The 13475-nt window shown below is 31.1% G+C and overlaps 1 protein-coding gene across 1 annotated transcript in view; it reads left to right on the top strand.

Moving 5' to 3' along the window:
- The window catches only part of LOC121122491 (2-amino-3-ketobutyrate coenzyme A ligase, mitochondrial), a 28019-nt gene extending 15995 nt beyond the window's left edge, over positions 1–12024 (top strand). The window contains exons 4-8 of the mRNA XM_071893973.1: positions 633–734; positions 7714–7921; positions 10022–10142; positions 10210–10643; positions 11710–12024. Of these exons, the coding sequence (XP_071750074.1) occupies positions 633–734; positions 7714–7921; positions 10022–10142; positions 10210–10643; positions 11710–11867 (1023 nt within the window). The 3' untranslated portion in view covers positions 11868–12024. The remainder of the gene's footprint in view (positions 1–632; positions 735–7713; positions 7922–10021; positions 10143–10209; positions 10644–11709) is intronic.
- Positions 12025–13475: the final 1451 nt, after the last annotated feature.

Raw genomic sequence — 13475 nt, 5'->3', positions numbered from 1 at the left:
TAAGAATAATACTACAGGGTCAGGCGATTAAATTAGCGTGAAAAAAACCTTATCACAGAAAGTACAATTAAATATATATTTTTTTTTAATAATTAAAACTATGAGTTGATTGCTGACGGATGCATCCACTCAGTCGAAATACTTTCTTTCATCCTCAATAACTTTCCCAATCCTGCTCTTGAAGGAAGCACAGGCCTTCTTTACGAGGCTCCCGAACACCCTTGATTAAGTTTACCATAGAGGTTTTAGTCGTATGAGAATTTAAGATAACCCAACACACAATTGGTATAATAATCTACGTCCCAAACTTGACATTACAGTTCATTTGATCACTCCTCAAGGATCATTTCTGCCCTTCAGGGTATTTCCTAAAATGATACAGACCTGAGTTCAGATACCTCCATGGTGAATATTTTCCATTCTTGCTTAGGGTAGATCTTCATATCTACTCACTATCTTGAATGTCCTCTATTTCTTCATTACTACAAGCTAAATATCTCTATATATCTAAGAATGTCTATTTATGAGATATTACCAATTTTATTTCACGCTAATTTCGTGGTCAGACCCTCTGCATTGTACAATTTTATTTTATCAGTCATTTATTTATTTATTTTTTACAAATGTAATAGTGCCACCCACAAGTCGTCTCATCAGGAAAAATGGCAATGGACTCGCATGGAGCTGGCTTAAGCTCAGTTCGTTTTATTTGTGGAACACAAAACATTCATAAGGTAATTGAAGTTCTATTTATTTTTTTTTTTTTTTGTACATAAAGTAATTTTTTACCATTATTTTTTAATACATTATCTCAGCCGCACAAATTTAAAAAAATTCTCTGCAACATGAATAGCCCGTGCTGCCGACTTGAACTGGAACTTTAGTCCATTAACGCCTATTGTGATCATATGAACACTTTGATCAATAAAAGATTAAATTAATCATCTTAGTTGGAAAATGTTTTATATTCTTCAAAGAGTATATGTGATAAATTTCACCACTTTACATTAATATCTCCGTAGTTAATACCAATTTACACCTACTCAATATTTGTTTTTCTAAAATAAAAGATCCCTCATTCTAGACTTCAGGTTGAATTATTCGCAAATCTTGACCAAATTCAATTGTAATGCATTGTGTCATTTTAATTGTTTATATTTTTTTTTCTGTTGCATGTATTTTTTTAATTGTATTCAGATATGCCTTGTGTGATTAGGTGAGACCAGCCTTTTTCTCGACTAAAGGATGTTCCTTTTTTTATTGGGAAAATGTTATATCTCTTCTTTACATCCGAAGACCTACGTGTATCAACGGATCCTGTCCATCCTATCCCTGATATTGGTTCTTCAAAAACTTTCCATATTTTAAAGCATTCCTTTAATAGGATCTTTAATACATGATAATAGTGTATCCCTCTAGTTTAAAGGATTTGTATTATTATATTGGATCTTAACAACTCCAAGATAGTTGAGGTAGATTGATGATCATGTCATTTAGTAAAAATTGCCCCATGTGATGTATTTTGCCTCCTAACCCTCCGTTAGTGAGCATCCTTTTTTTACGTAGTTAGAGAACTGGGGTAAAACTCTACCCTAAACGTTTTAAACAAGTCATGACCGCTTTAGAATTTACTAAAATTACGCTATTTAGATTTGTAATATTTGCTTAAATATTCAATCCATTTTGCATTTGTAAATACCAATTAAAATACTTTAAAAAATTATTTTTTAATTAATCTTAATAACAAGATTTTATTTTTATTATTTTAATTAAAACATTACAATTTTATTTTTGATTAAATATTAATTATTTTAAAGAATTTGAGGTATCAAAAATGTACTCATTAATTTTGATGATATAAAGAATAACTACTGATAATACATTATTATCACCCTGTATAACTTAAATGGAAAAAAGGAAATGACAAAGTGAAAGAACGACTTAAAAATCTAACAATTTAATCTTATTCAACAAACTTTTATACTAAACATTGTAAAATTGACAAAAAAATCGCACCATTGGCATCACCAGCAAATTGGAGGAGAGGGGCTTCAGCTCCCAATAAGTTTTTGACCCCTCTTTCCTCCTCCCCCTAAAAACATTTTTATTTTATATACATGGATGTGGGGGTAAAATGGGACATTTTTTAAGATTGAAATTTTAATTTTACAGATTCTTTTTTTACAAAAGTTGTTCATACATCAATGAAGAAAAGGATTATTTGTTGTGTCACTTCCTTCTTGACAACCTCAACATAATTAAATATACTAATAGTAAATTAAATGTAGAAAGTTATATTTCTTATAATAAGAATTTAAGTTTTAAATGATATGATTTGCCCGTATATCTTTAAAAAAATGACATGATAACTCTGACAATTTGTAGAATATTTGAGATAATAGTACTTTAGGTATCATTACGTTTTATTATATAAGCTGCGACGAAACAATGACAAAAGTAGTAGGATTTAAAGATCATATTTTTATAACTCCAGCAATAACAAATTTTATCTCTTTAACAAGAAACAACCCAGCAACCCCCTCCCCCTCCCCTTCCCAATCGTATAAAAATCGATTGATGTGAACAAAAGCCTTGATTCAGTATCATAAGTCCTGCTCCTTCACCTCGCGCTCTAGAAAATTTCAATTCTTATGACTATGATGCATGAGTAGTGTTGAATTGGCCCTGATTCCTATGACTGATTTCTTAATGAAATCCCTCCTCCATCACGCTTTTTTTATGGGTCCGATGTTTTTACGGACCGATACGTATGTCCTTCATTCCTAGGATCCTTTTTGCACCATTGCACCATGGAATGGGGTTTCTGAATACATATATATGTACATTGTACATCTTTACTCATAATTAATCTGGATGCAATCAGGGAAATGAATTTATATATAATATCAATCCAAAAATATCCAAAATATATACTACGAATATTAAAAATATTCGATATGGTATTTGTAATGAAATTTGATACCTTTAAGCAATATTCATTTATTTGTTTACACCATGAATTTGTTATTTATCCGTAAACAGTTTCCCTTATTATCCGTTGTCACTCTATGTGTTCATTTGTTTTTGGTACTCCACATAATATTAAATTCTTTTACTTTAGGCATTTGCAATCAAATTTAGGATTGAAATCTGCTACTTATTTGATTCGATTTGTAGGTAAGTACAGTGGTCTTGACTGTTGGAGTATCCGAAGAATTTGGTTGGCCTACAATTTCTTTTTCGTCATAATGAAAAATAAGCATTCTATTCTTATGTATCACTTCCGAAAAGGAACTTTAATGAAACTTTTGAAATTCAAGAACATAAATTTAAACTTTAGAAATTCGGAAACATAACTTTAAAATTGAAACTTCTGAATCCCTTTACAAATAGGGAATGGCATTAAAATATTCATTTTTAAATGGCTATAGGTAGATTTCATAAAATACCCTTTGAAGACTGAAACTTTACAAACAGTACTTTTTCATGAAAATACAACAATAGATTGAATTAGCATATCAGCCTAGCAAATTGAAGACCCTAGTAGACACACAAGAATAACAATTTAGCAGTAGTTGACCGTTTTTGTTACCTTTGATCTTTTATATGACATTAAAACTGTACTTTATGAACATAAAAATGATATTTCTAACACTTTAAGCATACAAAGGATTTAATGATTCTTCTTATTACTTTGAAAATAGGTTTGGCCGGAAATTAAAATTTTTTTAAGAGTGCTTAAACGATGTTCTTGCTTTCGAAAATGAATTAACACCCACCACCCTCCCACTAATTTGGATCGACATTGATCCCGTGGTCCTTATTTTTACCTCTTACTTTATACCTTTAGCTAAAAGTAGCTTTAAAGGAGGGTGAAGGAAATAAAGACAAATCCTACTCCGTATCTAGCAAGAAGATAGGTAGGAATTACTCCGATGTTGATGATCAACACTATTCTGTTTCCAACCAGGTCTTACCAAAGCTTTAAACCAAGTGGGAAACGAAGACCACCTGATCAATTTATCCAATTATAGTTGGCTACTAAACTACTTTTTCTTCACTAGGGGTATTGAGTTATATACTTGAATATTACTCTTTAACTAATTTTGCATCTTCCATAAATTTGCAGTTTCAATTGAATTGACAAGGTGAACTCAGCAAGGGGAAAATAGGTTCCATGTTTCATAAGAGGAAATGATTAGGTGACGTCATTTGTAGTATCAGAAAATGAAACATCTTGCGGAGAAGGAGAGAGAGTGATTCACTAGACCATGAATCTACAAAAGATAACATGCACTTGGTTTATAGCTTTGGATGTCACTGGTTCATTCATATCTATATTAAGGTCATTTGACATAGATTGTTACATGGAAGGTCCTTTGTGTACTATTTGGAAGTGTTCTTAAGATTTAGGACTGGAGATCAAAACTTTGAAACCGATATATCCACCCCTACTATATACACTGTGCAATGTAAATTTCGATATACTACAGTGTGGGGACCCAAGCCTGGCAGTAGCATTACTTAATTACAAAAAACCTGATTTTAATGATTTAAACAAGAAAAGACTACTCAAAACAAATTTATGATATTCTTAAATGCTATATTTAGCAATATTTCTCATTCGATATGTCCTCCTTCACATGCAATACATGTTAGTGAACAGATCTCTTGACGATGAAGGTCTTGCCCATGGCGTACCACGCTGTCATGATAGCATCTCAGAGCGAGACTGATGAGAGTTACGACAGATATTATTTTCCAAGACGCCCCAAACTGCAAAGTCCAGAGGAGGGCCGCAAGGAGGCAGGCCAGATGTCAGCCGTATATTTGCTGTACAAGTTTTGGTTTTTCTTGGCTGTATGGTGATGTAATGGACTTATTGATGTTGTAGGGAGTCCGGATGGAGATGCCAACGGGTTTTCCAGCCTTATCGTCACTGAAACCGGCCTGGAGGAGATTGCACAAGCCTTGTCATTCTTCTTCTTTTTTTTTTTGCTATGGCATTTTTACACTTACGAAACATGGGATACAAACAAAACTTGTTCATTTTGTTTCAGCTGTCGTTTGGTTGCTACATAAAAAAAGGGGATATAATCGTAAGTAAATATTACGTTTCGGATCCCCACTACCTGAACAAAATTTTCTGACATTTTCTCTGTACTAATCATTGTGCACGTAAACTATTTTATGAAGTTTTTCTTCTTTTGGCTTACAAAGAGCAGTTATTTCCTTTTCTGTTTTTCATTTATTTATAATAAGGGCATAATTATACCTATAATGAGAAAGTCAAAATATTTTCTATCAAATTTCTTTCATTAAAAAGTCTATGCAAATAAATACCTGATAAAAAAGTTTTGCTTTTGAAACTTTGAACTTTTTAACAAAATATATTAAATCTTTAAAATGATGTTATAATCCCCTTCACTCATGCCTTAAAAAGTTAAAAAATCATTAATCTTTGTTAGGAAGGTTTAATGAAAACGTATAATTTTTTTTTCCAAGAACAATTTATCTTAATATTAATATCGTTGAATCGCATTTGCTTTCTATAATTTCCAATCACACAATTTGTTAGCTTATGATATTTAGACATATAAACGAGGTAAGTAAAAAATTCATTCACCGAGACAGAATCATCGTGGTCTTCAAATATGGAGTGTCTATTGAATGCATGGGACTCTTTGATTCCCTGAAGTTCATGAGTTAGCAATACAATGGACGTATACAGGTACAGTGGGGGGTTATATGGGACCCAGAGATTATGTGGCTTCCAGAAGTAAACTTATGAACCTTGATGGCGTGGATACTTTATGGGAAAAAATGGAATTGGTATAAACGCCATTGTTTTGATGCTGGGAGATGTTAGGGAATCTTCAGGCAACACTTGTAAGTCCTATTTCATTCTTTTTTCGGACTATTATTCACATCATCTGACAAATCCCTTGCGAGAATGTAGAGATAGTAATTAACTATCTGGCCTTTCTAGCCATGTCAATTCACTGCATAAATACACTCATATCAATTATGGAATCGCGGTGCTAGTTGACGCGGCATTCACTTTTTGCGCGGGCTATTTAGGATGTAGATTATAGAAGTGATTTTACATCAAAGCTTAGAACAAAAGGCAGCTTTAGGCACCAATTACTTATGTAACATAGTTTTAACATCTATGTGATGGGCACATGATACGACTTGTCTAATTTTGGAACGAACTAATTTACATTTTATTCATAAGAACTCAACGTTTTATAATCTTCAAAATGTAGGGGTTTTGTGATTTAAAACTATATTAAATTCTAGAAGCATGAGAGTTAAAAGTCCATCTCTTCCTCTTATTTTCTCTCCTTCAAACAATACATATTTTGAATCATAGCGTCTTTTCATTTTGAAAAGGATGATTAGTTGAGGTTTAAAAATGATTATTTGCAAAGTTCTTTGAAATAATGTGTCCATTCCCAAACACGTATACATGTCCTATAAATGTAGAAACTCACATTTAGTGGTGCTTTAGTTGTAATAATAGTTGAATTGTGAGCCAATGCTGTGCCAATTTGCCCGTCGATAAGGCAAGTAGAGAATGTAGAGATTAATTATTGATAACTAACATATGCAATCCATATGTTGTAGAGTTTGTGTGTGTGTTTTTGGAACTGGTAAGGCAAAGACGGGTGCCGTCTTTCGGAGGTCATATAAGGAAGGGGGCTTATTCTATAGAGAAACCATTCAAATTTTATTGTTGAGAACAAGGACACTTGATAGGGGTTGAGTTATTAATCGAAAAGGGACTGGTGTCTCATAAAACTTCAATACGAATAACAACGTTTTCTAAATTTATTCAAAATTGAAAAAGTTATCGGCAGAAAAAAGAAGTCGGTGAAAATTGCAGTTGCAATTTCGTTTTTTTTTTTTTTTTAGGTGCAAAAAAAGGGATTTCCAATGGAATATTGGATTCGTAGGCAGAATAAAGTTTGTAGAAATTTGTATGGAAATTCGTTTGTGTATAAATAGGATACATAAAAATTATGTTTCACTTAAATTTCTGTCATTTTAGAATTTTTTTCATTTTTTTTTCTCTTTTTTTCAACAAACGTCAACTTTCAATTTAAAAAAAATTAATGCAACAAATTGATGCATTTTGGATATAAAATTATAAGCCCCAAACATTACCTTAAAGTTTTTTCCATTTCCAGAACATTTATAACACAATTTTTGCAATATTTGCAGAAATGAACCAGTTATCGAGGTTTATTCTTTCGACGACATTCTTCTCCATTACTTTTTGTTTTTACAAGTACGAAAAAAATATTGTTAGTTTTGTGTTCCTCTTTACAATGCCAATAAATACTTTATGATATTATTTTTGTAAAAGTTTGTAAACAACAGTTTTTTGCTTTTTTCTTCGTGAATTTCGATTATATATATATATTATGAACCAATTCATGTAAATATTTGTGTTACAGAGTTAATATTTTTTGTGGCCAAGCCCTCCCAAAGGATGAAAACAAGCAACAACCCTGTTTATCACTATAATAGTAACAAAATTTTATTTAAATTTAAACTCAAGAACTCGAACTAGGCCCAATTTGAAATTTTTTGACTCAAATAAAACACTAGAATGTATCAAAGTACTATATGCTATAATTTGAGTACAAAAGTATGTATTAAAAAAATGCAACTTATTTTTTCATTCTTATAATATTCTGTTTATAGGAATTGGAGGATAAAATCTCACGGTTTCACGGACGTGAGGATACAATTTTATATGCTAGTTGTTATGACGCAAATGCTGGTTTATTTGAGCAATTGTTGGGACCAGAGGATGCTGTTCTCTCTGATTCTCTCAATCACGCCTCTATCATTGATGGAATTCGTCTATGTAAAGCCAAAAAGTATAGATATGCCCACAAAGATATGAAAGGTAAGTTGAGATTGGATCCTTAAAAAATAGTTATTTTTAATCTCGAATTGAATTTTCATTCGATTTTCGATTTTTTTAAATTATTATTATTGTAGCATCTGAGAAATAAGGCGCTTCTCTTTTTGGAGATCAAATTGAATCTGAATAAAAAAATTTCTCCAATATAACATTACAACTATATACAAACGTGTTATTGGAAGACATAAATGTCATAGATGTTATGAATCCAATAAATATAAATCAAGATACTCTTATTATTGAAATACGAGTATTATTTTAGGAATATTCCATTTGAAATGTGATGTTTTTTTAAACGGTTTCCAATGCACACTTTTTATGCATACGTCTAATTCAAGTACTAACAATTAATTAAATATAGCATTTAATCGTATGTTACTTATTTCAAATGTGATATGATAATATCCTACTTTTGTCCGACAAGTATGTTAGTAAAGATGTGCACGACGTTTGCATTGTTAGTTTATTTTTGACAAATAAAAATAAAATGGCTGATATTTTTAACATATGTCATGGACATGTGTACCAACATAATACAAAAATTAATTTGAGAATCAAATGAAAATGAAATTCGTAATTAGTGAATAACGTTTTATTTTTTATTTAAGTTTAAAACACATGATATAATTAGTTGATATGTCCAATGATTGAAAATGCTTTACAAGCTAAATAAATGATGTATAGGTATTATGTATGGGTAAGCATAAAAAAAGACATATCCTCCCTATTATGTCTTGGTTTAGTAGAATGGAAATTGACGTGTTTCTACTCTAGAAATCAGAATCTTCTATATTCCAAATAACAGCAGAGGAGACTTAATATAAAAATATTTTAAATTTTTATAGGGATTTTACTACTAATGTTAATTATATTGCACAAAGGTTGGTGGCAAACAATGAATTCTTTATGTGAGGGAGATGTTATCTCATCAATGATTTGGCAAATAATTAACAAAACCGAAATATAGTTAATAGCATTTATTGGTACTGTAAAGAGTACCACAAACATACCTAGATTTTTGTCATACTTTCAAAATCAGATAAGTTATGGACAAAAAATAACCCACGATAACTGGTTCATTTTTACAAATATGGAAAAAATTTCAAATAAAATGTTCCGGAAATTGATAAGTATATTTTGTTTTAATGTTAAAGTTTATATGTATATACGTTTATACGTCCAAAATGCATCGTTTTGCGGCATTTCTTCTTAAAAATTGAAAATTGACGTTTGATAAAAAAAAAGAGAAAAATTATTCGGAAAATGACCTATATTTAAGTTAAACATTTATTTTTATATGTCAAATTTATGCGAAACGAATTTTCAAACAAATTTCTACAACCGTTATTTTAACTTGGAATCCAATATTTCATTTTTTTAATTTTTTTTTTTTTTTTGCACCTAAAAAAATAAACGAAATTGCAATATTCACCGATTTCTTTTTTCCCATATATTTTTTTTGGATTTGAAATAACATTAGAAAACGTCTTTATTGGCATAGTTATTTTTTGAGACGCTTGTCACTTTTTGATTTATAACTCAACTCCGTGAGCTCCAAAAGATAACTGTTTTGTTTTTGGTATAGAATTAGTCCCACTAAAATGCCTCTTCCCAAAAATTAGCCTGACCAAGTTCAAAAGAGGCACCCATGAAAGACGTACACAAACTGTATTATATACCGGGTGGGGTGAACATCTTTAGCTAGCTGTGAATATGCTTACATTGAGCATTGAAATGTTTGCAAGGTGACAAAATTTAATATATATACCTAGTTTTATTATAACGATAATGTCCATATCAAAAGAACGATATACACAAACATAAATGAAAGGATTAATATACCTTCATACATATATTATTATAATGAAAAAAAATGTGTCATTTATTTTTAGAACTATATTTACACATTTCTTTCATTACTTATTCACGATAAGAAGGTGTAGAGGGATTAGGTACTCATATGCATGATGAATGAGTTTAGGCAGATTCTAGAAATATATCTCCTTTTAATTCCCCATCCAATAAAGTGTATGGATGGCATCCCTTATTTAATCATGTATTGAAGTATTGATTCCTTTTTAGATTTGGAGAGCAAGCTTCGAGAAAGCAAGGATGCCCGATCTCGCCTTATTGTTACAGATGGAGTCTTCTCTATGGATGGAAATGTGGCTCCTTTACCTGATATTGTGGAGCTTGCAGATAAGTAAATGAGCATACTCCTTCATTTAAGTCTCACTTACGCTAATATTTTCCTCATATTTCAATGGTAGATATAAGGCCTTGATCTTCATGGACGAATGTCATGCTACGGGTTTTTTTGGGCAGACAGGACGAGGAACAGAGGAGTTCTTTGGATTAGAAGGAAAAGTTGATATTATCAATTCCACTCTTGGAAAAGCCCTTGGTGGAGCATCTGGTGGCTATACAACGGCATCCAAACAGCTTGTGGATCTATTGAGACAGCGCTCAAGACCCTATTTGTTCTCCAATTCAATTCCTCCCGCAGTGGTAGCCTCAGCGAGCAAAGTTTTTGACATCCTAATGTCGGACTCTTCTCTTGTGAAAAAAATTCAGGGCAACACTTCACGATTCCGTTCAAAAATGACGCAAGCAGGCTTCACTCTGAGTGGGGATGATCATCCCATCTGTCCTGTTATGATTGGAGATGCTAAATTAGCGTCTGATTTTGCAGATTTGATGTTGGGTAAGGCATCACACAAAAGATGTTTTTAGAGCTGTAAATTTTAAGTATTTTATCACTTATGAAATTTCTATAGTTGGCAATCTAAGGAGTGTTTTTCATTTTCAAAAGATGTAACGTAAAGTAACTACGGCTGAATATGCTTATGAAAAATGGAGAGTTATACTGAGGATTTGTTTAGAGAGTGCTAAAGTTATAAAGCTTTAAAACAAAGTGCTGAAACGCACCTGTAAGCTTGAGTAGATTCCTTATCTTATTTGATATATTTTTTTTCCTGGCAATCTTATTAAGATGTCAATTTATCATTTCCCGCCATTATCCACTATGACGTTTTTTTTTGTTTTTTTTTCCTCTGCAGAATTTACTTTGTTAATTCACTTAAAATTGTGCTTTTTTAGTTATAGAGAAATATTCAAGGATACTCCATGCTTCTTACGTACAAAAAGTCTTGCTACTTTGTACACGTATTAGTCACGTGATTTTTGTTTCGCCACGTAGTTTATAGCTTTGGAAAGTATTTCTTTTTGGAAACAGAATCGAGTTGATGATCAACATTGGAGTAATTCCTGCCTATTCTTTACTAGATATGGAGCATGATTTGTGTTTATATATTTTCGCTTCCCTCATAGGTACTTGTAGCGAAAGCTATCACCCAAATTACCAAAACAAAGAACATCCTGTGGTAAGTAGCGGTTTTTGTAGACTAAAGGTGTTGATCATTATCATATAACTAACAAGCTGCCTTCATGAATTCATTTAATTCTGCAAAGATAAGAAAAAGGATATAGTCAAATAATCTGTGTTAAAATAAACAGTAACATCTTATAGAAAACAAAAATAAAGTAGCCAAATAATTTAATCAAGTTAAAGTATTTCGCTACTTGCATCATTGTTTTACTTATAGTTAATCCAATAAAACGTGTTTACAGCTAAGCCTCCCACTCTCTTAAGTAAAAATCCTTCAAATTGTCATGGTTACCGCTTCATTCTTTGGTTTTTAATGCTCATAATTTACAGCTCTAGGTGTAATGTGTATCTTTTTCTTTATTATGTTTATTTTTATTTACAGAAAAGGGTATTTATGTGATTGGATTTAGTTTCCCCGTCGTTCCCAAGGGAAAAGCTCGTATCCGTGTTCAAATCTCAGCTGCTCACACTACCGACGATATTGACAAAACTGTCGATGCTTTTATCTCCATTGGAAAGCACCTACAAGTCATATCATAAGCAATATGAAAAAAGTATATTTGAGTGTATTTACCTTCTCTAAAAGTTTCCATATTTTTCAAGGCCTTATGTTTACAGTTATGAATGTGCTGTTTTACATTAAGATATATTTTTTCTACATTTAATTTCTTTGATGGAATCATGATTATTTAGAAAGGATTACTGTGTCCATACTTTATTTAATAGCTTTGTAGTTTATATTTATATAATAGAATAGAACATGGGCCAAGGCAGTACTTCCAGATGCCCGAAACGAAAAGGCGCAGGAAAAACAAAGAAAATCAGCAGGTTTAATATTCGTTTTATTGTTATTATATGTACAATTGAACTACATTATGTATTAATTACATTAATGTAGATTCAAGAGGAATAAAGCTTTGACAATTAATTTTCAGTCACCTGAGTCTGTTTCCAAGAGCTCAATCTCAATAAATTTTTATTTTTGACAACTTTAACTTGAAAGAAAACCCTCTTTAACTCTCGCATTGCTGATTGGAAGATGTAGGCTTGTAAGCGGTACAATGATAAGGTAGTACCAGGCTTGTAGAGTATAGATACATACACAAGGGCGCTTGTTAAATGAAGATGTACAGTTTTTGAGACATAAAAAAGTCGGATACTCCAAATGAGATTGCTAAATTAGATTGAACGTAAAAAAAACAAGAACACTTTTATACATATCTGAGGCGGCAAAACTTTTTTTTGTCTTAAATATATATGGGAATCATAAAAAGATTAATCAAACTAATGTTTGAAACACTAATAGCTCACTAAAAATAACAATATTTTATTTTCACAGAAGCTATGTCCGTTGTGATTCATATGGGTCTCCTCTTAATTCCATATGTCAATATAAATTGATTAAGTCATAATTAATGATTAAAATCTATTATATATAACATATGACCAACTTTTAATAGTACTGAGTCATTGTAATCAAATTGCATATTTGTAGCACGTCAACCCAAAAGGAATCTTTTTTAATTTTTCTCAAAATTGAACATAAAAAACATTTTCCAACAAATTATAGTTCATTGCAATGAACAAATGATTCTGATTAATCCTTTGGAGGCACCGCAAATTGTAATAAAAGTAGCCAAAATTCACTGCCACATTTATAGAAGAAGTAAAATAATAAATTATATTTCTAACACAATATTGGGACCAAATTAAGTCAAACGGAGGTTTTAAACTACTACAATTTACATGTGGGTATCTCAATTTATCCCAGAATTTTGAATTTAAAGCCTATAATTGACCGTAATATCTCTTTTAAATATTGCTTGTTATTTTATAAATATAAATGATTGAAGCTTTGAATATATGATTCGTGTATTTTTTATATAACTAAATAGTTTTTTTAAACTAAACCCCGACAATTAGGCAATATTGAAAAAATAAATTGCAGCCAAGAGTAATATAAATCTATGAACCATTGCAGTCAGTAACTTTAAGCATAATATCTAACTCAAATATCCACTCAATGTGAATAAATCCATATAAAAAATGTTGTGTTTGTCATTGGTTTTTATTTTTTGGCAGTAAAGTACTCTTGAAATAATTAATAGCGTGATAATGTTTTCATTGAGTACAAGAGAAATTAAATTA

This window comes from Lepeophtheirus salmonis, unplaced genomic scaffold, assembly GCF_016086655.4.
Source record: "Lepeophtheirus salmonis unplaced genomic scaffold, UVic_Lsal_1.4 unplaced_contig_791_pilon, whole genome shotgun sequence".
In the NCBI taxonomy this organism is placed as follows: domain Eukaryota; kingdom Metazoa; phylum Arthropoda; class Copepoda; order Siphonostomatoida; family Caligidae; genus Lepeophtheirus; species Lepeophtheirus salmonis.
The sequence above is the reverse complement of the archived record's forward strand: the minus strand, read 5'-3'. Positions and strand labels throughout refer to the sequence as shown.